The 26347-nt window shown below is 32.8% G+C and overlaps 1 protein-coding gene across 2 annotated transcripts in view; it reads left to right on the top strand.

The window, feature by feature from the left end:
- The window catches only part of LRP1B (LDL receptor related protein 1B), a 1894725-nt gene that overhangs the window by 1637300 nt on the left and 231078 nt on the right, over nt 1-26347 (top strand). For both annotated transcript variants that reach the window (XM_032286208.1, XM_032286207.1), the window contains exons 57-60: nt 680-765; nt 5394-5516; nt 7556-7737; nt 17592-17791. In XM_032286208.1, the coding sequence (XP_032142099.1) occupies nt 680-765; nt 5394-5516; nt 7556-7737; nt 17592-17791 (591 nt within the window). The remainder of the gene's footprint in view (nt 1-679; nt 766-5393; nt 5517-7555; nt 7738-17591; nt 17792-26347) is intronic.

Raw genomic sequence — 26347 nt, 5'->3', positions numbered from 1 at the left:
ATCTCCTGTGTATTGAGCATGGTCAGCTCTTTATCATGCTCTGTCCTAGATTCTAAAACAAATGATGTACTGAAAGACAATGGACAAGGTGGTAAGGAAGAAATAAGGACTATTATAGCATTAAAAAAATAAGACTCATGGAGAAAGATAAAATTAATAAACAAATATTTTAGAACCTGGAGTTCAGAAATTATTTAAGACAAGCCCTCAGACAGGTAAAAGAGTATATATATGCAGTGATACTCTTGGTCTTCACTGAGGTCATCCTGAGAGCATTAGCCAGTTGATTATCAAGAAAAAATTTTCTGATCAAAAGTATGTTTTCACTGTACCGTCAGTTTCTAAGGCAGGTAAGATTATCTTTTTCTGCAATTCATGCAGACAATCAGATTTTAACAGCAGAGATTTTCCACTGACTCCAAATAAACTATCTGAATGTCAAGAATCAGGGTAAGTAAGGGATGCACTTAGAATTTTCTAGATTTTTTGTACTGCCTGAGTGTGTGCAGCCTTTTCATTCTACTGCCAACTAGGTTGCTCAGTATGATTCTTTAAAGCCTGAACCTACCAGATCATCACTATATTTGAAATCACATTGCTGCTAAGGTAAACTGAAATTATGCAGAGGGGAGAACCATAAATATTTAAAGCCTAATATGTTCTTTGTGTTGGTGTTTAGATGAAGAACCTTTTTTAATTCTTGCTGATCATCATGAGATAAGGAAAATTAGCACTGATGGCTCCAACTATACACTTTTAAAACAGGTATGACACTCCCAAGATGATTCTGTAACATTTAACATGGGTACTCTTAGTATGTGTTAGAGCTGTAGAACTACCTAGCTATTAGAATATGTGAAGCATACTTTTAGTTGTCAAGAAAAATATTTTCTTTGAAAATATTTAGTTTGTATTTGTTCTGCTACAAATTTATTTGTGCCTCAAACTGTATAATAGTGACACAAATATATGAAAGCATGGTCTAGAACAAAGTGCCAAAATTAAGGTTATTTCTTATTTTTCTAGTATGTTTATGCCAGTTTTAAGTATAAATGAAGAACACCATTCCCGTAGTGTATTTTCAGCAACATAAGGAAGATTTACTTAACTAAAAATATTTTTACTACTCATTGATATATTCCTCCACTGCTTTTTATGAGAGTTTCATTCATTTTCTTCAGGATTTAGCCTTAAGTGTAAATATCCACTAGCTAGTAGGATATTGACCCATCCTAACAGAGTTGTATTTTTTAGTCTTCCTCTATGTCACAGGTTAAAAATAAGCATTTCAGATGAAAATCAAGATTTCTGGCTACTCAGAAAAAAACAGAAAAGTGTAGTAATGCAGGGCTTACCTTCTTGACTGGTCAAAATATAAGCTGTGTAGCAAGTGCTACATCGATGTAGAGACCTGCTCTCCATTTCACCAGTGTTTTCAGACTTTCCGTGTGCTTAAGACTTGTGCTCTTGCCTTATCCTGAATAGCCATGAGGTTAACACCCTTGCTCGGAGTATGGAGTGTGCCACCAACATCCACCATATCATACTGCTTCTTTCTTTAATTTTGTATCTTACAAGACTGAGTAAAATATAAAATATTTGTATATTGTTTATAAAAAATTAACAAAAATTTAATTAAAATATAAGAATGCACAACTACTTCTTTAAGACATAAATAATATAAGAGCAATACTTAAGGAGAAAACATATATATGAAGTATACATAACTGCTTCAAGATGGAAAGTTTTTTTGCTGCCTAGTTTCCTACTTTTTCTAACTTAGTTTAATATATTTTTTCTGTATTTTTAAACATTTTCCTGCACTTTTAAACTTATATCAAAATCATAAAATTTAAAAAGTTGTCTTTCTTGGGATATGACTTCACACCCCTTCTAGTCCTTTCTATAAATTCAAAGTTAGGTGCATTAGCCACTTATTTTCTGGTATAGTCTCAGGAACAAGGACATATTTATTTTTTTTTCACTAGGTTATTGTTTTATATATACGTATATACATAGCATTCTGATCATTTAGAATCTATGTCAGTTTAAAAGAATAAAGTTCTCTCTTTAGAGTACTCTTATTTTTAAGCTCAGCTGAACCATAAGTTTGACTAATACAGAATGATATTCATTGTCTTCATGACAGAGCTATAATATAGCTTTGGTGATAGCTTCTTGCTTCATTTTCCAACCCTGTAGCTCAGGACATCTCTACCAGTATTCCTTTTGTTGTCTTTCACTGATAATGTGTTGTCAGAAATTGTTCTTAATGGAACAAAATGATTTTTTCCTCTATGTATCATTTAAGTCTTTCACATAACAGAACCACTTTAATGCACACTTTAATACAGCTCTTTTCTCCTGGTGGTAACATTTTAGACTGTTGTCGTTCATTAGTACCTAAGTGGGGATGAGTGTCAGATGCTTTCTTAGTGCAGTACATATGGGAATGAAGAAGCCGTGAGGATGATGAAGACCCTCGTGAAGGATCTGAACACACCTGTGTATACGGAAAGCAATTGTTAATGGTGTCCATTGAATAAGGAAACAGAGACCCAAAGAACCCATGGAAAGCTTTCTGTCCAATTTTGCCTATGGGCTACTGGGAATATGTCATTTCTATCAGGGAACATATTTTTACTCACAGTTTCATCACAGTGTTACAGAAATTTTAAAGGAGTTCTAGGCAGTAGAAACCATCATCTTTTTCCTGAGAGTCTGTCTGCATATGCAAAATGAAATAGAGCACAGAAGTAATTATCTCTGCACGTTTTCTCACAGCCAAAATAACTGAAAAGATAATATATCTTTGTCTTAACTATTTGGAACTTTTATATGTAGCTGATTAGGAAGAATGATTTATCCTAATATCACAAATTTTATTCTCTTTGTTGTAGTTAGTAAAAATCTCATAATGTTTTATTGCATCAAATTATAACAACTGATGGAAATTTTTCTTGTCCTCTATATTCTACAACATAATTGTAGTAAGGTCAGCTATAATTTAAACTGATATACTATATTTAGAAACTTGAATGATGTACATTTTGGGAATGAAAATTAATCAAGTACCTTTTCAATATATTATCTAATTCAATTGGAATGGTGTCTTTATTCCAGTAAAATTGTGTAGAGAAACAAAACACAATTTCCTAAATTAATCATCTCCAAACAAAGGGTGCAAGTCTTTAGCTATGGAAATGAAAGAAGCAAATAAGATTTTGATGAAATCAATTTTCGACTCTGAAGCTACTAGTATGACTCTAGTTGTTAGACATGATTGTGACCATGCCCCTGGGTGTTTTAATGTTCCTTGCCTGTGATTCTGCAAAGAGAGCATTGCACTGTTTTCTGTGGGGATTAAGGGTAAAGCTGTAGAAAAATGACCAGCTTGGCTAGATAGATATGCTAGAATTTAGAGCTTCAATTTTTCTGCATTTGTAGTTTTAATTTATTTTCATTGACTTGCTAAATTTGGAATTGGATTTTTATTATCTAAATTGATTATTGTAAAGAAGGAATAGGATAATTCTGCCATGACTGAGGATTGTGGTTATATTTTTGCTAAAGTTAGAGACAAGTTTATCTCTACTTTTTCCCTGTAAATCTCTCTAATTTAGCCACCTGAATTGCCAAGCCATCACAGAATCCTAACCTATTTACCTTATTGCTCTGGAGAGAAAAGCAGTTGAACAGAAAGGATATTGTAAACTACTATTGAAATGAATTTATTAAGCCCTCTGCAAACTTGTCTCAAACGCGTTCAATTTATATTTTAGAATTTTTTCTTATTTTGCATACTTTCTATATATATATATGATTATGTGCATTTAGTTAAGGAATTCTCCAGTTTTTAGAATGTAAATGGATATTTAATGAATCTTATGAATCTGTGACTGAATATGAGTTACCCTTTTTTAGCACTTAATAGTCATTATTCATGATTTATAGTGTTGTCAGTAGGAAAGATACTTGCATTTATTTATCTTGGCTTAGCAAGGAATTTGCACTAAGCCATGTTATTGCCTTGTGTCTCTTGTTTATAACCTATATGGCATCAGATTTTGTAGGGTTGGGTTATTGCAGGTTGTCTTTATAACCTGGACCTCAAGAAAATGAGATTGCTCATTTTAAGCCAAATAAAAGTGTAATATTTGAACCTATAATTTTAACACTATTATTACTAAAATGTAGCCTTGTTGTGAGAAGGGAAAATAAGGAGTATTTGCCAGAACCTCCTCTTATTTGCTTCTATACATAGAACACCCTTAGTCTTGAATGTCCTTGAAAAAAATATCTGAAGAGTAATCATTTGCCTTGGCTTGAATCTTACAAAGAACGATTTAAATCTGTTAGTTTTATTATTATCATCAGATTCTGAATTTTGAGACTAGATGTTAAAACTAAACTCAGACCTGAGAATTACTTTCCTCTTTCTCCCTCCTCCCCCAAATCAACCAACCAACAAAACAAACAAAAAAAACCCTGTCTCTCTGAGGATGCTTATCTTTACCCATAGGACTACAACTACTCATAAATTTCCCTCTAAAACAATTTGAGACATAGCATCAACTTTATGGTGAATATTGCTGTAAGCAAGCTCTCCATAGATATAAAAACACGGCAGAAATCCCTTGAGGCTTTGTCAAATGTCTATAGCATTATTTTCTGATCAATAGAATGTATATATTAATAAATTAGTTAGGCCTTGTGATAGCAAATATACAATCTTTAACAATAAGTGAGAATTAAACTAATTTGAATAATTCTGCAGCTAAGAAGATTTCTCGATCCTGAATGTACAGTCCTCAAATCAGAGCAAATGTCAGAACTGCCAAACCAAAAAACTGTAGCTTACAGAAACCCATCAATTGGTGTTCTGTTTTGCTACCTGCTAAAAAATGCGTAAACGTGAGTCTAAGGGGAGGCATTTCCTTACATTTCCACTATGTGGAATAAAAACATGTTGATTATCCAGTTTCTAGCTTTTCAATGTAGATGTATGCTCTTTTCATGCTCCTCAATGGAGCACATTATAATGACATAAATTTTATGTTTTATATTAACCTAAAGTGGAAATTTTAAACTTCATCTCCTTAAAAGATGTTATATTTATTTTCATATTACTATTTAAACCACTATAATTATTTTGAAATTCTGTGACGTAGGTGATAAATATTTTCAAATTAATATTGTATCTTTTAAATGTATGATGTGGGGAAAATGTAAACATACGATTCTTTTAGTGATAATTGGTAGCAAACACTATTTATTACAATAAATGGAACTATTTAGGCTCAAAGGAAGTCAATGATTCTTGTAAACTCCTAAAATATTTTATACCTATTTGTATTAACTATTATTTACAATATAGTCTTTTTTATTTTTAGGGATTAAACAATGTTATTGCTATAGACTTTGATTACAGAGAAGAATTCATCTATTGGATTGATTCTAGCCGACCCAATGGCAGTCGCATAAATAGAATGTGTTTAAATGGAAGTGACATTAAGGTAACTAGATATTATAATGATGGGATTATTGAATTGTATAGAAAATGTTATTTTATGACAATGATATTACTCATAAAATGCATTAGGTTGGTTTCAATTTCACATTTGTACAGTGTGATTAATACTTTAAATATGAAAGAAAAGACATTTTATTCTTATGTTTTATTATAACACTATTACTTACAATAACATAAACATCAAATTGAGTAAATAAAATATGGAACCTTATTCACAACCCTAGGAAATGAGATGGGTGCTATCAGCTTGAATGATTAGTGCCTGCAATTCAATTGTGTTGGTTTAAATAAAAGATGAAGTTGAGCCTAAAAATTTGTAATTGAGAACATTAAACATTAGAGTGGATTGAAATTATGATACCGTTAAAATGAATCAATTAGAGATGTAAATAATTGAATGCATTTGTGTAAAATCATGAATGTTCTGATTGTAAAGTAGCACAATTCTGTCACAGTTCTCTCATGTGTACAACCCATGTCATGTTCTAGATAAAAGCAACTTGGTACCATTTTATGTTATTTTGAGTTTTAAAATCAAATTATTAATACTGTATATATGCACTAAAACCTATTATAAAGAAGTTTTAAATTCAAGTGAATGAAATGCATCAATAACTTTTTGTAGCCATCTATAATATCATACACAATTCATTTTTGGAGAAAGGAATCCATTTTGAAAATATTAATGAGATCTTAAAGTGCACATGTGCAATGATGAAACAAATAGTAAACTGAGTTCAACTGATTTAAAGTAATTTATTTAATAATTGTTTATACAATAAAAAATCAGTATGTAATAATGATAGGCAGATTGATTCTAGCCAATCCCATGGTTAGATAGAACAAATAAACAGATGAGTTTTTTTTTTTAATTTATTTTACAATTGATTTAAAAATGATGAAAGATACATTACTCAAATTTGATCATATATTTTATTACAATGCATTTAAATTTTTAATTACCTTTACATTTTCCAAGATACTTTACTATTTTTGAAAGCATATCATCTACTGCCTTGCCATTGCTATCCCATTACTATATTAAATCATGTCTTTACATAAGGTTATATAAAGATAAAATACTTCTTTATTCCCTTAAATTTATTGATTCACTGATTTTCATTTAAATAACATGCCAATTTTCCAAATATGAAATGTGGTGTGTAAAAGAAAAATAGATGTCTTGCATTTCAGTATAGGCAATTGATATCATTTATTTTTGCAAATGTACGTATTGTCACTTTTATTTGCATTTTTATTATTGATGACATTAGGGAAGAAAGATAAATTGAAGATTTTATTGGCATTTTATTGTCTTTATATAACTATTGACTTCTATATAGTTTCAAGTTTCAATTGTTTTTTCACATATTTCTAAAAGTACTGGAATTCAGAAATGCCAGATAAAAAATCATTGATCATCTTATACACATTATATTGGTACATGCAAGGACTATATTTCATATTATATTTGGTATATTAATGGATTAAAATTGATAGCAGCTGAATGTGTATATTGTTACTTCCCTTTGGCTAGGTTCAAAATAGTGCATATTCTCTTGGCGTTTTCTTCTCTCCTTGTAGTCGTCTAACTATGGCAAGAGCAGTTGGAAGAGTGATGAATTCTACTGCTAACTCTCCCAAACTGGTTAAGGAAAAATAGTATCTCTAAATTTGTGTGTGTGTGTGTGTGTTTGTGTGTGAGAATTTTTTCCAATTTTTAAGAGGATGAATAGATAACTCTAATGAAACTGTGATCAACAAATGTGCAGCTGTCCAACCACTTTTTAAAAATCTTTTAAAATTTAAACCTATATGTAATTTCTATGGACCTAATTACACATTAGGTAATTTCTCACAAAGAAGTAAGTAATTGTATTGCAGTCAATTATTCTCTTCTTATCTTAGTTCCATTCCTCACGTTTAAATGGAATTCTATATCTCCGTAAAAATCAAGAAGCAATTGCTCACTTCTTATTCTAGGGATTTACACTGATAACTTTTTAAATTCTTATTTTGTAGGTAGTTCATAACACAGCGGTCCCCAATGCACTTGCTGTCGATTGGATTGGAAAAAACCTCTATTGGTCTGATACAGAAAAAAGGATCATTGAAGTATCCAAACTCAATGGCTTGTACCCTACTATACTCGTTAGCAAAAGGCTGAAGTTTCCCAGGGACTTGTCTTTAGATCCTCGAGCCGGGTTTGTAACAACTATTAAAAATCTTAAAGACTGTGAATTACATTCATAGTGATAAATCTAGTTCTATAAGTCTTTAACATGGAAATCCAAACTAACTTGTAAATGTGTAGAAATTCTCACTGACAAAAAGTAATACGATTATCACAATGAAAGAAAGAAAATTAAGATGATTGAATTTTACAGACGATTTTTTAAAAGTTTTAAACACAACTATTTTCTAACTAATCAATAAATTCATGGTAGAAATGAGTTAAAGATACAGACTTCACTGATTAATGCCTTTAAATCTTGAAGGAAAAACAGACTAAGAACAAATCTTTAGATGATGTTTTGCAGTGGTTGTGGTAGTCACAAATATGAACAATGTAATCCCTGCACCACTTTATACCAGGGGATGTAAGCAGTATCCATGCTTAATAAATAACAAGGCACATTATCAAATGCCTTCAAGGTGAAAAGCTGAATGGGAATATTGGGAAGAGTTTGTGGTGGATCTGTTTCATTTGCATTTCATTGTGAGAATGGGGAAAAGTCATAGTAAGAATCTAGGACAGCAGGCTGGAGATTTCAGATGAGGGATGAACACATCTTGAGTTGCCAAAACTGTCTGGTGTGTGTTTGCTAAAATTTTATAGATTATGACCATTATAATTCACGTTCAATTATTTTGTTTTGGTCAGTAGAGAATACATACCTTTTTAACTTTTTGCACTATAATTTAGTGATCTTTGGAGTTCAACCTATTCAACATACTTGGTAAAATAAAAAATTTAAAGAAAGGTTGATGTTTTAGGCCGGGTGCGGTGGCTCAAGCCTGTAATCCCAGCACTTTGGGAGGCCGAGGCGGGTGGATCACGAGGTCAAGAGATCGAGACCATCCTGGTCAACATGGTGAAACCCCGTCTCTACTAAAAATACAAAAAATTACCTGGGCATGGTGGTGCATGCCTGTAATCCGAGCTACTCAGGAGGCTGAGACAGGAGAATTGCCTGAACCCAGGAGGCGGAGGTTGCGGTGAGCCGAGATCGCGCCATTGCACTCCAGCCTGGGTAACATGAGTGAAACAACACCCCAAAAAAAAAAAAAAAAAAAAAAAAAAAAGAAAGTTTGATGTTTTGAAATAGGACACATTCTCAGTAGCAAGTATTAGGATAACGTTGCTACTCCAAATTTTCTGCAATTCAAATTAGTTTCATTCGTAAAATATATTTCACCAAACTATAGCTTTTATCATGCAATAATTAGATTTTGCTTCTGGCAAATGTATCTCTGTGTTTTTGTCCCTCATGTTTATAACTGGCAAAGTAATCATGTCATAGTATGTTTTATAGTTTAATTTTATACATTAGGTAGAAATAGTACCTAATGGGAGAAGCTTTGTACTGTGCATGTATTTTTGTTTCCTAGGTAATGTGCTCATTTTAACTTTTGACTATATAATTATGTAATCGTTTTGTTACCTTTTTGAATATTTTATTTACCATAGCAACAGACGGTTCAAAGAGTGTAAATTTTATTTTAATTGAAACAGAATCACTAGAAAATTGCTTTGTATGTATGTTTTAAGAAATAATGGCCAGATGTACTAAATTTGGCCATTGTCTCTATTAATTCTTAATTATGTGAATATTTCAATTTTTTGACATATATCAGAAAATACTTATTTTTGGTGGCTGGGTGTGGTGGTTCATACCTGTAATCCCAGAACTTTGGGCAGCCGAGGTGGGTGGATCACTTGAGGCCAGGAGCTCAAGATCAGCCTGGCCAGCACAGTGAAAACCCATCTCTACTAAAAATACAAAGACTAGCCAGGCATGGTGGCATGTGCCTATAATCCCAGCCACATGGGAGACTGAGGCATGATTATCACTTGAGCCCAGATGAAGAGGTTGCAGTGAGTCAAGATCGTGCCACTGCATTCCAGTCTGGGCAACAGAGTGTTACTGTGTCTCAAAAAATATATTATGTATTACATGTAAATAACAATATATATATATTTGAGTGTCCTCACAATTGTTTTTGTTTTTCTTCAAAATCAATATGGCTGGCTTAGCTTCTCATTTTGTATTATTCAAGATGCTTCACTTTCTAATGAAAGAAACATTACCTGTTTGATTATAGCAATCTGTGGACTTTTCTATTTGTGAAGCAAAAACTGTGTCCTATTCTAGTGAATGCAGCTGAATCTATTAATAGCTTTAGGTTTTATTTCTCCAAGGTTACAGTTATTACCCCATAAACTGAAAGCAGCCTTAAGTTATCATCAACATAAACCCATCCATTAAAAGTGTCAATTAAAATAGCAAAGTGCAAAATTATTATAGATACTATTAAAGACTCCCTTGATTTCATTTTTGGATAATATTTGGATTATCATAAGGATATGTCATATTATAACCAAAGAAAAAGGTAAAAGTTGGATCTCTTTATGAAACAATTAAAAATAACTATTTTAATGGATAAAATTTAATGGCACCATTTGTGCTGTTTTCCTAGTTCCCCAGAGTGAGAAAATCAGGCAACCTGGATTTTAGCATTGATGAGATGAGCTTTAGGGTGAAAATGCCATACCTGTATAAAACATTATGCAATCTTGCTTCAGAAAATGAAAGCTTAAATTTAAGATTATTTAATAGGAATGCAAGTGAAACTTTCTATATCAGATTACCATTATAACTTGCATATGCTTTGAATATATCAAAACTACTGACTCATGTTTTATTGAGAAGTATGATTTCTGTCCTGATATTTAGCGAGGAAAAGGCAAGGATTTGTATAAGGGAGAATGAAGATCATTAGGCTGTCCCATGTATTAAAGCAACTATACTTTTAGAGGGTGTCTTGGGGGCCCTTTCTGTATTTTAATAACAGTATGTAAATTATTACAATATCATTTAGATATGGCATTTAGTAGGAATGTAAAGAAGCTACAAGTAGACAGAAAATCTTCCTAGCTGTCATATTTAAATTCAATTGAAATCTTAATTTTTCTTAAATTTTATCTTAAGCTTCTTGTTATTTTGTATAGTGTGGGAAAGAGTAGTCTAATTTATTATAAATTTAAGGTAATTGAAATAATTTACATTCAATATTGATAAAAATTATTATCCTTATGTAGGACATGTATAAGCATTTTAAAACAGAATAGAGAATGTAAATATGTTAAAACTCTGCTGCACATTTTATCTTTTTGTATAATTCAGGTGTCACTTTAGTTAATCATAACAAAGACCACTATGGTAGACATTAAAATGAATGTATGATATGCCTATTAACAGAAAACATTACATCTATTCATTTATTTATTCAACTCATATTTCTTGAGCATTTAGTGTACATCTGGCATTATTGGTAGGAGTGAGAATAAAAATAAAAGGCATGGCCCCTTGTCTTCAAGTGTTTTTCAGTCTAGCATGCAGGTAGCTATTAAATAATCACAATAACATACAATCACTTTTAAGGCAGAGAAAATGGGAAATGTTTCTATCTCAACTGGGATCAAAGAAAGCTTCCTGAACAAGAATGGAAGAGTAAGAAGTAGCTGACTGATGTGGTTCTCTACAGGGCAAGAGATATTTTCAATGAAAAGAACAGTCTCTCTAGGGAAAGAACAGACACACAAAAGAGGCGGTACATCCAAAAAATACAAGAAACATATGCAGTTAGAACAGATTAAGCATATGTATCAGTTTACTTTATAGAGTGAAGGACATCTAGGAATAAGTCAGGACAGAACACACAATGAAAACAAATAGCAAAACATTACAAGGGCTTCTGTCTTGGGCAAACAGGTAAACAGAAGAGTGGTCCCCAGAATATGGGAACACGGGAAAAGAGAAAATACAGGAAAGGGAAAGATTAACTTGTAGATCTATTGGGATTGGGAGTTCCCAAATAATAATGATAATGATAATGAATATGCCTACAATTTCTATAGCATTTGATAAGTTAGGAAACTTTCTCAGTTTGTCACTTCGGATGCATGTACTGTTTATCCAGAGTCTCTAAGAAACATAGAATTATTTGTATTATTTTCCTTATATTTTAGATAGGCACATTTAACTTCGAACTGTCTAAGTGACTTTCTCAGAATAGTTTAGGTGATAAAATATTACATTGGGAATTTAATTCAGTTTTCAGGCTTTGGTCCCAAATTTTTCCTATTACATCATGTCAGAGTTTTCAGTAACAAAATAATCATGGATCATAAACATGTTTTGCAAAAGCCATCTGAAAAATCTGAAAAAGAGATAAAGGGAAAAAAACCCAAATCCTATAGTTTCTTTCATTTTAACAATTATCCTTTTTAAAAGATTAAAAATAAGGTGAGGTCTGCAGTGGCTCACACCTGTAATCCCAGCACTTAGGGAGGCCAATGCAGGCAGATCACATGAGGTCAGGAGTTGGAGACCAGCCTGGCCAACGTAGTGAAACCCTATCTCTAGTAATAATACGAAAATTAGCCAGCTGTGGTGATGCAGGCCTGTAATCCTAGCAACCTGGGAGGCTGGGGCATAAGAATCGCTTGAATCCAGGAGGTGGAGGTTGCAGTGAGCCCAGGTTGTGCCACTACACTCCAGCCTAGGTGATGAGTAAGACTGTGTCTCAAAATGAAATAAAATTAGTATATGATAAAAGTTTTTTAGAAGTGAAAAAAGCTGCCCAAGTTGTTACAAGGATGCCTATTTTAAAAGGCATATTTTCATTTATTTTCCTTTACTAATAGCCTGACAATAGCCCATTAGAGGCCAGGCACAGTGGTCCACACCTGTAATCCCAGCACTTTGGGAGGCCAAGAAGGGCGAATCACCTGAGGTTGGGAGTTCAGGGACAGCCTCAAGGTGTAACCCTATCTCTACTAAAAATAAAAACGTTAGTGGGGCAAGGTGGCACCGGCTTGTAATCTCAGCTACTCAGGAGACGAAGGCAGGAGAATTCCTTGAACTGGGGAAGTGGAGGTTGCAGTGAGCCAAGAGCACGCCACTTTACTCCAGCCTGGGCAACAGAGTGAGACTCTGTCTTACAAAAGAAAAAACAAAAAAAGGCTGTTAGGAAATCCACAAGGAAATAGTAGGTCCTATTTTGAATTGAAATACATATTAATAAAATGTATGAAAGATACTCAGTATTTGTATCCATTATTGCCAATATGGATAATGATAATGCAAATAAATTTAGAAAGACACATTTTACTCTTCTGTATCCTGATATTTTAGAATGCCCTTCAGCTTTTTCTATAGTTGGAATAACTACCAATTTTTCCAAGACCAGCAGAAATATTAATTCCTCTCTAAAACATTTTCAAATTGTGCCTAAGTGGTCACCACATATCGAACATTTAACATTACATTCCTGTTTTTAGTTGAAATCTCTTTCTCTCCATCTAGAAAGTAACTTCCTTTAGTACCAAGGTCACGTCTTAATAATTTTTGTGCCTAACACAGAGACTGTTAAATTCACTGTTGAAGAAAAATAATAAATGAGTAACTAGATGTACACAGAGAATGAGGTTATAGCTACAGAGACCTTGTGCCTGCACCTATGCACAAACCAATACATTGGTATGTTAATAACGTGCATGTTTCAAAGAGAAGAGTCATAAGGGAACTTTTGTTGTGATGGAATGAAAGGCAGACCAAAATGAAAATTCAGTTTCTGATTTCTGTGGAGGAACATAGAAATATTTCATTAAACTATACATTCACATAATAAAAAGTTTTTTTAGCCAGTTTTTTAAATCTATCCAAACAGCTCATTTCAGTATTCTCATATTCAGGCAAAACACACAGGGAAATAATATAAATGATTAATTTTGTAATCCAAAGTCAGAAATAATTGCAGGTGGAAGGAAGAAATTTCTTCAAATTTAATACTTGAATTCAGGAAAAAGTAGTGAAAGCTGAGAAAGACTTCTATTTAATCAACTTTATAGAAATACAATGTATAATATTCAACTATAAAAGACAGTCTTCGAATCACAGAGGCCTGTTGATATGGTTACAAGCAGACATTGCTTTCTGTTTATACTTCATTATATCTTACAGAATAGGTACTATTTGGGGCTGAAATTTTACATATGTGATTAGGGTAAACATTGCATATTATCTGGGTGCAATTTAGAACTCTTGACATTTTCACTGCAGTTATCATTTTCAGCTTTAATTATTTATAATAAATTTTTACATAGGTAATTTTTAAAGGTTTCATTTTGGAAATTAAACCTACCTTTATGTTTAGCACAGTCTTATTGGCAAATTTGAAAAAGAAAAGTATAGCAATGGGGCATAAGTATGGAAAGGAAATGATATTTAGTGATCAGAAGTTAGCTACCTTTTACTGAGAGACAAAATAAACCCTGTATTTATGAAGGTTCATGCTTACTTGAGTACAGTTGAATAACACTTTCCTTCAGTGCAGTAGAGTATTTTCATAATATTCTTCTGGTTGATGAGTACTTAAATAGACAAATCACATAATAACTTACATAAAATCAATGCAAATCATGTCCAAATATACATACAATCCAGATGCAATAGATAGTCTAGTAGGAGAATTTTACCAAACTAAAAATATATTAATATGCATATTTCATATTTAAGTCAGATAAAATAATAATAGCTAATATTGCTGAACACTTGCTACATACTTATCAATGTTCTAAGTTTGTTTCACATATTCTTTCATTTAATACTCACAGTGACCCTGTCAGAAGAAACTGTACTTGCTTCTTTTCGACAGAAGGCAATCCAGGCTCAGGGAGGCTAATTAAAGCTCCTAGGTTCACATAACTAGTAATGAGAAGACCTGGAATCTGAGCCCATGTAATCTGTTTTTAGGGTTTCTTTGCTTAAATACTATATAGTGCTTGGTTAGAAGAGAAGCAGGTCTACAAATTTGGACACCTGAGCCCTTGTTCTAAGTTTCCCCATCATAATAAACAAAGGACATAACCTTTTATATTCTCAGTTATCACTTTGTTTATCAGTGAGAACTTTAAACTATATGATCTTCAATATCTTCAATAACAGAAATAAAATCCTCAATTAAGTTATACTTTATCCTAAAATCGGAAAGAAATAAAACTTCATTTTTCTCAAGAAATGTGTAAGGTGGTTATGAAAATAAGTTGTTTTTTTCCATAGAAGTATTTGTAAGCACAACAGTTTTTCATGCCTTCCTCCAACGAGGTAAAATTATTATTCACTTTTTCACACTCCCATAGTAAAATAATTTCAAAAGTGAAAATGTGAGACTGTAATGAAAAACTCTGATTAGAGCTAAATTTCACACAATTCAATAGTGGGGAATAATTTAGAGAAGTATATTTGGACCCAGTAAGAGAGGGCTTTCATTTGAGGGACAGAATTTCAATTCTGGAGCTCTTACCAGACTTATTGAGAATGATGTAACAAATGCTGGACTTCATGAAATAATATGCTTTTTTTCTTCCTGAGGTCTTGGTTTATGATAATGGTAAGTTTACCAGATGAAAAATTTCAAAATACAAAGGAAAATTTAAAATTGCAATTATATGGAAGTTAGACCGCTTGAAATTTGTAGTTTACTTAATAATTTAAGAAACATTAATATTCACATCCAATACTTTGCAATGCTTTTATTGATAGACGTCACATTTATTGATCAAATTTAATGGAGAAAACCTTTTTTTCACCTTTAGGATATTGAAATTGCAGGTACAATTACATGTAGAGCAGGTAACTAGAACTGTGAAGATGCTCTCTAATTACACCAATTTAGATCTGTTATTTTTTATATTATAGAAGTCATTAAAATATTACTTTTAAATTATTATTTTCTTATATGCAGTTCTTAAAAATATAACATGGTATATAGATGCACAAATAAATTTAAACATTTCTAACATATGAGGGAAGCTGGAATAAATACATTACGTTTCAGAGAAACATAAAATTAATATATTAGTGTTCCTGAGATTTAAGGCCAGGAAGGCAAAGAGAACTGTTCTGATTTATTTCGACAAGGTAAACTATCTTTTTATTTTTAATTCTTTCTGACTTAGTTTCTTCCTTTGAATCTCCTCTGTTGTTATCCCTAGTATAGACCACAAGGTACTTCTCCATAAATTTATTATAAATGAATGAATTGTATGGTTTCCTAGAAGATGTATTTCGAAGACATGTGTTCACTTTTCAAAAGAAAAATATACCGAAAATAATTCAAGGGTTTAAAAAGCATAACATCACTTTTTGAGGGTCTTAGGATCTATTATTACTTGATAATTTGAGATTTTCAAAAGTATGTTTATAGCTAATATGTATATAAAAAACACTGGGTACGAATTCCAGTATTGCCCTATGTGAACTTGACTTGGTACTTCCAGACCCAAGTGTATTTTACATTTTGACATTCAGAGCTCTTTGAAAGCCTGTTCATAACATTCCACCTTTTGTTTAGGTTTTATCAGAAATATATTTCTTCTTTTTTAAACTCCGTGCTTCATTTAGAACTTCAATGATAGTCTGACTGTCAAAGAATTTTGTATTATTTTTATAAGCCATATTTTTATGCATACCAAGAAAATGATTGTCAAAACACAAAAAATGTGAGTGTTCTTTACAATGATTATTTAGGCTGGCTTTGTATTTATTAAGTGGATTTTCCTGAAAATGCTTTCCTTTGTAGTATGTGGTTAAAATATCTGAACATAATTATGTCTGTCAGAATTTATGAAAAAAAATTCTTTAAAGAATGTTTTAGATTTAAATTGAATATACCAGTTTTAAACCATATAAAATTTTTCAAACTAAATTATTTTAATGCAAATCATCTAAATCTGAAGAACTAATTCCTAAGTATTATACCAGGCAAAAAGAAAGAATGAAATATAGAAAAATCTACTTGTGTTAATAGATTTCAATTTCAGAGTTAGAATGTGAAAATAACATTAAAGATTCTCTAACTCAAATCTTTATACAGACAAGGAAACATCTAAAACATAAAGTAATTTTTCTTACTTTGAGAGAAAAACAAATAAATGGCACAATTAAACAGAGAAAAACAGCTAAGTAATCTGCTGTTTATACATTATTTGTATTTTATAGGGTGTAATATTTATATTGAACTCAACCTAATTATATAGTGTCAACATTACTTACTTCAGTTACTGTTTTTTTCCCACTACCTTAGATGTCCTATCTAGAACTTCTAATAATGTAATGTAATTCACTGCTGTTCAGTAGAACTTTCTGTGATAATGAAAGTATTCTCTATTTATGCTCTTAGAGATGATGGCCACTAGACATACACATAGCTATTGAGGACTTGAAATGTGACTTGTGTGACAGAGGAGTAATCCAGTTCATTTAATTTTATTTTAATTAGTTTAAACTTACACAGTCATAACTAGTAGTTACCAAATTTAGCAATGCGTATTCAAGGAAATAAAATGTGTACTTCTATAATTTCTTTTGAATTTTTCATAGACAATACACCAAGAGAAAAAAATATATAGTGATAATTGTATTCCTTCAACATTGATAGGTACCTTTTGAAAGTGTCCATATATTAGTTTTGAATGTTTATAATTGGTTAACACTTAATGACATTATTATATTATATTATTGTTATATACATGAGTTTGTGTACTAAAATAAGCATATGTTTAAAGTTACATGAATATTTCAAATCATACTAGTTGTTTGTTTAATAAAACATCATGAGAAATTTTGCATCAAGAATGCTTCTTAAAAGCTGCAACTCAGGGAAATGGCAAGAATTAATGTGGGAACAGTTGAGTAAAAAAGTAATATATTATGTGATGTTTTACTTCCAGAGAATCTGTAAACAAAATGATTATTGATTTTTTTCCTAGGTATTTGTATTGGATTGACTGCTGTGAGTATCCTCATATTGGCCGTGTTGGAATGGATGGAACCAATCAGAGTGTTGTCATAGAAACCAAGATTTCTAGACCTATGGCACTAACAATAGATTATGTTAACCATAGACTCTACTGGGCCGATGAAAATCATATTGAATTTAGCAACATGGATGGCTCTCATAGACACAAAGGTTGGTCTAGTAGCATAAATATTTCAGTATTTTACGAGGTCATAAAATATTCATTTAAAAATATATATTTTATATGCTTTCTCTCATCAAACACATTTAATTTAAGGACACATTATTATACTTCTTTATGAAAATATTGGTAAATTAGAAATAGATGTGTTTATTAAAAAATTATATGTTATGCACAAAATATTTTTACACTATAAATGTTTAATTGTATTTTTCTAAATAGATTTTCTAGCAAGTGGGCAGTAGTTTTATACATTAATAGTCACATGTATCCCAATTGAATTGACCTGAAGATTATTTGCTTATAAATATGAGGCTATTACTGCAATCTGCTAGAATTTCAATTTTCTTAAAACATTGAGTAAAAGTATAGTTCTGTAAGTTACCAGTTAAGCTATAAATGATTAAAGCTATTACTACCTAATCACAGCAGCAACAAAAGTTAACATACAAAATAGTAACAGACAAGGTTATAACAGAGGAGGTGTCAAGTATAGATAAACATGACATGGATAGAGCAGAAGGTGCAAATGACTCAAATTAACCATCAAAGTGTTGTAGGTAACAGGTAGCTTTCTAAGAATTAGATGTTTTTCTGAATAAGAAATAAACATTTAATGATTTTCACTAACCTAATGTCACCTTTGCTATCAGGGGTTTTCATTTCCAAGCATCACTTAAAGTTTTCAAAGAGAGGTCCCAAATAAAGTCTACATGTCAATATGGTTTAGCTTATCAGATTGCTTCCTTCTCTGGCATTAAGCTTAGAAAAAAACCCTGGAGGAGGGAAGGACCAGAAATGGTAAGGAAGAATGGATTATTGTTAATCAACAAGTAATACTCTGCAAATGTGTTCCAGTGCGGAATGAAGCAATGAGTTTAAAAGGAATAAAGAAAGAAAGTAAAAGGCACCAAAGTTACACCACTTAATAGTTTTACCTATTTTACCTAGTGATGTTTAAATAAATACACCTTTACATCCTTCTAACTAGTAAAGTTGATAGGAAGTTTTTAGAGGCACTTTCATAAGAGTAAGAACATTTCAGTACAAAGAGTGTAGTTGGATGAGTCACTTGCTTAGGTGTTGACATTCCAATTATGGAGATTAGAAAACTCAGCAGGTTGCAATTTAAGTGAAAAATTATTTAAAGAACACTTTAGGATTTCAATTACAGTAAAAGGAATGTTGACAGATCAAAATCACACTTACCATTAAGAAGTTATATTTCCCTCAAAGAATCAATAATGAAATGTCCTGCCTCATTCTTGGGTTGCATAGCTGAAAGTTTTATTGTGACAATTAATATTTTTCCTATGTAACCATAAACCTGTTCACTTTTAGCCTCCATGTTAAGTGCTAGGTGATTGCACATGCATTACTTTGCTCTAAAATGTCATTGTAAAACAAATTTATATATATTTTGATTAGGTAGGTGACTATTTGAAAACACTGCAGCATTAAATATTTGCCTTTCATTTGTATCTTTGAAGTTTGAATAATTAAAATTATTTTTAAAATATTCGATCTATTAGAAACTATTGACTTCATCTCCTACTTACTATTGAAAAATTATGTCATTTATGTAGTGACTAATGTTTGATAACCTTAATACAAAATTAAGTGCACATTAAAATGTCAGTTATAGTACTGGTGGTGACTTTGGATAGAGGGACATGTAAAATAGGTAGAAATGGTATTAAATTTATTAAATAGTAAAATATTTGGCTGAAAGATAGTCTTGTATGATGTTATTAAACATTTTAAACTTGATTTTGAAAATGCATCAAGACTCAAATGGGAAGAAAAGTAGAGTTGCAGCCTTCAGAATATTTTCTCCTGAAGGGTTTCTCAGAAAAACTAATGAAAAATTCATTAAGTGCCTTATCAGGCATCTGCCAATATCTGAGCGCAGGCCAATGATTACCTGGTAGTCACTAATGAGGTACTAATTGGAGCCAGCCTGAATTATGCCAACTCTACCAACAGTGAAAGAAAGAGCCATTAATTTGCCATGTTTGTAAAGAGGAATTGAATTATTCTGCTTACATTTGCCCCATAAAGACAAATAATGCTATGCTTTCCTAGTTGTTTATTTATTGCTGGAAAATGAGACGTTTACATCAATAACTTTTGTGTTATTTCTTCACTAGCCACTTTTTAAAAAATGAGACCAATGTTATTTTTATCATTTATTTTATTTCTTAACACTAAAACCTAACTAGAAAGATGAGACCCGCCAGTCATGACAAAGTAATTTGAGAATATAAAAAATGTATGAGGCATTTCAGAACAACAGCCCTTTTCCATAAGCCAAATTTTAGAAAAGTTAACCCTTGGGCTTGTGGTTTAAAAAGTTGTTCCCCCTTCCCCTCCCCGGCAAACATATTCCAGTTTGTACCACAGAGTAACTTTATAAATGAAGCATTATTTTATTATTATTTGTCTAGTCCAAGAATATCTGAGGTTTCTAAAAATTCTGTGACTTACACAAAAGTTCAGATTATCATCTCTAAGGTACACGTCCCCTACAATTTGCTAGAGAGCTTCTATTTCTCTTCCTTTGCTCCCTCTCCCTGATCTACCCCAATTCACCCTCCTTCCAAATCCACACATCACATTGAAAACTTGAACAAAAAAATCGCAAAATATATCAGTAAATTTACTAGCTTAGGAAAATTTAGATGCATTCTTAGTCACATGAACCTCTCCCTAGCCTTTATCTTTCTATATCAGTCTATTTTTTGCTATAATAACATAATATATGATATAATGTTAATAATATTATAAAACAGTAAAAGACATGCTACTAAGTCAGTCAGTGTATTTTAAGTTACATCTTCATTAGTTTCTTTTATTAATTGCTCTGATTTCTTCCTTTTAACTATGCCCCTTCATTCATTCATTCATTTAGTATTTACTGACCTTTCTGTGCCATGCACTATGCTAGGCCCTGGTGTTGTAAAGATGAATAAGTCTCTGCCTTCAGACAATAATTCAATGGGCAAAATAAATATTCAGGTGAAAACATAGATTGGCATAAGAAGTATGTGCAAAATATTCCAAAAATGCAGGCAGGAGTAATGAAGACTGCTAAAGTGGGAAGTTCTCTGAGCAGTTTGAAAGATTTAGTAAAAGCTCCCCATATAGGGAAAATATAAGAAGGATTCTTCACACAGAGGGAACAGCATGTGCAAAGATGTAATACAGTCTTGAAACAGCATGGGGTTTACTCAATTTGGCTATGACTGGAAGTCATATAAGAAGGAGATAATGACACTAGATGAACAAGGGCAAATTGGGGCCAGATTGTCACAAGCCTTGCATGCTAAGTAATTTGGAATTTATCCTTAGGTCACAGGGAGCTATTGATGGTGTTTAGTTGATGGAATGCTGTTATTAGATTTGACAACAGCATGTAAAATGAAAGACCCTGGAAGGGCAACCAATTTAGAGACTGTTAAAATATTTTAGGAGAAAATGTTTGAAGTGATTATAGCTGTGGGAATGGGGACACAGTGTTAGATTCAACAGTTATGTAGTAGATAAAATTGGAGATATCTGTAAGCTTAAAAAATAGCAAAAATACTAGTAGTGGCATTATAAATATTAAGTAAATTATTTATATTTTTATTGAATTAGCTAGGGGAAAAGAATTCCAATATTTGGTGACTTATTAGTTTTGCATATGTTTGTACATTTTTTAAAAGAATTAATGGTGCCAAACTAAGCCTAACTTAGACATTCAGAATCTCTATGTTATGATGCTCTACTTTGGTGAGAGATGCATTAATTTTAACATCAAAAGTGCTATTCTAAATGTGATTAAACATTCTATATTATGTCTTTTCCTAAAAGACATTTCAGAATACCTGATAATTTAACTAGAATAAGGATTGCAAGTAAGTGACACTCTTTCCTCTTATTCTCTTTTGAGACATGGAATAGGTCCAGTGAGAAAATTGGCAATTTGAAGATGTTCTCCAGGTAGAAATATTCAGTTTTTAAATACATTGTTAGACTGATCCTAATATATAAATTAAAATATCGTTCTTGCAGGTCCATATATTTGGGATTGATTCCTTAAAATGCCCAAACTGTAACCCTTCTAGGATAATTTTAGGCTTTCATTTTAGATAAGAAGTAATACATCTTGGCTGGAGTACTTACCTTTAAATGAAAGGATCTCAAACTGGAAAACGCAAACCTTTAAGATCTTAAAAGAATTCTTGTAGCGTCAAGGATCTGGGTCTGGTTGGGATGGGATATACTGCTAACTAGCTTATTCACCCTGAACAGTGTAGCTAAATTCCCTGGGCTCCAGTTGCCTCATTTGTAGAAACAAGGGTGTTGAAAACTGTGACATGAAAGGGAAGTCCAGAACTAAAATTTTAAGCCTTCAGTTATATGGATCAATTAAAATTTTCAGAATCTTTGCCACTTCTCCACATTTTAATCTGAAGTGTGTCTTCCTTAATTTAAGCCTAACAGAGGGAGTTTGGAAATCTGTAATAATCAATTGCTTTCTCATTCAACTTTGATGAAAATATCAAATTGCCAAAACAATCTCCATCCAGAGTCTTATCATAAAGAGATTATTAACATATTTTAAAGTTGAACACTTGTGAACTAATCACATTAATGATGGAGGAGAAAACCTAGACTCTTGAGGATTACCTTGTACTGTATGTTTTACATATATTATTTATTTTGGCATTCAACATACGTTTTCTTAGCCTGCTAATGGGATTCCAAGAACTGGGGCCATCCTCTTATGAATCGATTTTTTTATTAGAAGCCTACTGATTTCAAGGGACTGTGCTTGATCCAATATGTGCTCTTGTAATTTATTCTACCAACCTATATATGTAATAAGCGCTATTAAAGCCAATTGCCAGAAAACAAACAAACAAACAAACATGTTCAAAGAGATTAATCTGTCCAGTCACAGAGCTAACAATCAGGAGAATCAAAATTTGAACCCAGATCTACCTAATATCAGCACCTGCTTTCTTTCCACTTTCCATGTAGCAGCACCTTTGTTTTTGAACAGAAATTGAAGATTGAAGCCTGCTTGTTAGAGCCTCTAATATTAATAGTTATAGCATAAGTGTACACTTACACAAATCAAGCTGTGTCCATACCTAAACCTTTTCAGATTGATTTAAATATTGGACAGATAAATTTCATAATATATGAGGAAAACACACACAAAATACAAAGCACTAGAATATAATTACTATAAAAGAAAGTATGTATCTCAGTAAATCCAAATATTTTTTGTATCTTTTTCAAAATAAAAAGAGCAATCACATTGCTTAAATATGCACAGTGTCAGTTTGTCTGGAATGCTATAACTATTGGCTGGATAATTTATAGCAACATAAATGTATTCCTTACAGCTCTGGAGGCTGGGAAGTCCATGATCAATCAAGGTGTCAGTAGACTCAGTGTCTAGTAAGGACTCACTCTCTGCTCTATAGATGGTGCCTTGTTGCTGTATCCTCACATGGAAGAAGGGGCTAGGGAGCTCCTTTGAGTTTCTTTTATAAGGACACCATTCCAATTGACCAGGATAGAGTCCTTATGGCTTAATCATTTCCCAAAGCCCCACCTCCTAGTACTATCACGCTGGATATTAAGTTCCAATATATGACTTTTGGAGTGATGCCAACATTCAAATCATAGCATTGTGTCCCTGGGCCCCCAGAATTCATGTCCTTCTCATGTGCAAAATGCATTTTTTTTGTTTTAATAGCCCCCAAATTCTTAATTTGTTCTAGCACCAATTCAAAAGTCTAGAGTCTTATCTATATCTTATCTAAATCAAAAATGAGTGAAACTTAAGATGTGATTTATTGTTCTCCTGCTGTGAACCTGTAAAACCAAACATGTTTTCTGCTTCCAAAATACAGTGGTGCACTAGGCATAGGATAAACACTTCCATTCCAAAAAGAGAGAAATAAGAAAGAAGAAAGAGGTAATAGAAACTGACCAAACACCAAAATCAACAAGGAAAATATTAAATATTAAGATTCCAGGATAATCTTTTTTTTTTTTTTTTACCTCTAAATCCTGCCTTCTGGACACACCGGTGTGGGGGTTGTGTCCCCAAAGCTCTAGCTTTGAAACCAAAGGAGACTTAAGAGCAAATCTGGTGAAAGCTAAGAAGAAGAGGAAAGCTGTAGAGAAAGCCTTAATATTCTTGAATAAAATCCTCTAAATTCTGCCTTCTGGAAACACTGGTGTGGGTTTGGGCCCTGAAAGTTCAATGTGTCCTGCCTCCATAATTTTGCTGGGCGTAACCCATTTTCCACCTCTTGTGGGTTGGAATCTCACGCCTGTGGATCTCCCAGGCTGAAGTTGCAAGCTGGTAGCTCTAGCAGTCTGGGGTTTCTGGGTGAATCCACCTCCACAGCTCTGCTTGGCATTGCCCTGTAAGGGACACTGCAGTGGCCCAACCCAAATGGCTCCATTATGCCTTGCCCTAATAATAGGAGCTCTCTACTGTGGCCCCACCCCTGTGGGAGTTTTCTACCTCAACCCCAAGGCTCTCTGTGGCATTTTTAAAAATTTTCATCAAGGCAACCAGGCCCTGCATGTGCACTCTGCACCCTCCTGGAAGTTGCAGTATGTGAACATCACCAAGACTTCCAAAGAGGCATCCTGAGTTGCATCTTGGCATTCTTGCACCACAGCTGGGCTGGCTAAAGAGCACTGCACTGGAAGGTGGGGAGAAGAGCCTTGAAAGTGTTCTCCTCCCAAGGCTCTGACATTCAAACCTGGGATGGATGGGGTAGGTTAAAGATCTCCAAAATGCTTTTGAGGTCATTCTTTCATTATCTCAATAAATAGCACCTGACTTCCACCCATCTATATTAATCTCTTTATCAAAAGATCCCTTGGCCACACCCTTGGTATTCTCTCTCAAATGCTTGTTCATTCTTTACAAGATGGCTAGGCTGATAATTTCCCAAATCTTTTTCTGCTTCATTTTGATTATAAATCCCATCTTTAATCCCTTTCCCTCTTCTTGCTTTTTACTAGAAGCAGTAAAGCAAAGCCAAGCATCTCCTTTAACACTTTACTTCGTGATTTCTTCTGGCAGATACCATATTTTATTGCTTTAAGCTCTGCTTTCCACAAAAAACTAGGACGCAAATACAATTCAACCAATTTCTGTGTCATTTTTTTTTTTAACAAGGATAGTTAAAAAAAAAAAATGTTCCTCATTCCCATTTGAGACCTCATCAGTATGGCCTTTATGGTATGTATTTCTCCCGACGTTCTGATCACAACCATGTTGGTAATCTCTAAGAACATTAAGGCTTCCTCTATAACTTTCCTCTTCTTTTGAGGTATAATGTACCGCAAAACTCTTCTAGCCTCTACCCATTACCCATTTCCCAAGCTACTTCACATCTTTAGTATTTGTTATGATGACAACCTCATTTCTCAGTACAATTTCTCTCTTAGTCTGTTCAGGTTACTACAACAAAATACCTGAAGCTAGGTCATTTAGACACAGCAGAAACGTATTACTCGTAGTTCCGGAGGCAGGGAAGTCCAAGACTAAGGCACTAGAATAGTTGGTATCTGGTGAAGGCTGGGTCAGCGTCACAGATAGCTTCTTGAGGTATCCTCACATGGCAGAAAAGGAGGGCAGTTACCTGGGGCCATTTATATAAAGTCACTAGTTTCACTCAGACAATCACTTCTCAAAGCCACCACCTTTATACCTATATATATTTAGGTATAAAGCCTCCACCTTTATACCTATATTTATATAGGTAAAAGCCCACACCTTTATACATATATATATATATATATATATATATATATATGTATATACATATATATATTTGAGATGGAGTCTCCCTCTGTCGCCCAGCCTGGAGTGGAGTGGCTCCATTTCAGCTCACTACAACCTCTGCCTCCCGAGTTCAAGCTATTTTTCTACCTCAGCTTCTCAAGTAGCTGGGATTACAGGTGCCCACCACCACACCCAGCTCATTTTTTTTTTTTTTTTTGGTAGAGATGGGGTTTCACCATGTTGGCCAGGCTGGGCTTGAACTCCTGACCTCAAATGATCCACCTGCCTTGGCCTCTCTAAGTGCTGGGATTACAGGCATGAGCCACCGAGTCTGGACTAATATTATTATGTAAGATATTATGTACCAAGATATGAATTTTGGGGAGACACCAACATTAAGGCCATAGCACCAAGATTTAGTGGAATTATTTGCATGTTAGAATTTGCTATGTTAAAGTAACTACCTTCCTTGCATATAAGAAAATGTTTAAATATTATAAATTACACATCTCTTTTATTGATTTGAAAATCAATAAAATCTTTTGCATTGCAAATATTACAGCCCTCTCAGAATGGGTTGTCTATTAAACATAAGTTTAAAAATCTCCTGAGAAAAATTTTAGAAATAACATTGCATATATACCTTAGCTTAGAGATTTTGTTTTGATGAAAAGAAAATTAAATATTCGAAAATTCTATTTTGACTGAAATTTATTTTTGACTGCTTATATCAAAG

The sequence above is a fragment of the Sapajus apella genome, unplaced genomic scaffold, assembly GCF_009761245.1.
Source record: "Sapajus apella isolate SASKATOON/1434 unplaced genomic scaffold, GSC_monkey_1.0 scaffold18, whole genome shotgun sequence".
In the NCBI taxonomy this organism is placed as follows: domain Eukaryota; kingdom Metazoa; phylum Chordata; class Mammalia; order Primates; family Cebidae; genus Sapajus; species Sapajus apella.
The sequence above is the reverse complement of the archived record's forward strand: the minus strand, read 5'-3'. Positions and strand labels throughout refer to the sequence as shown.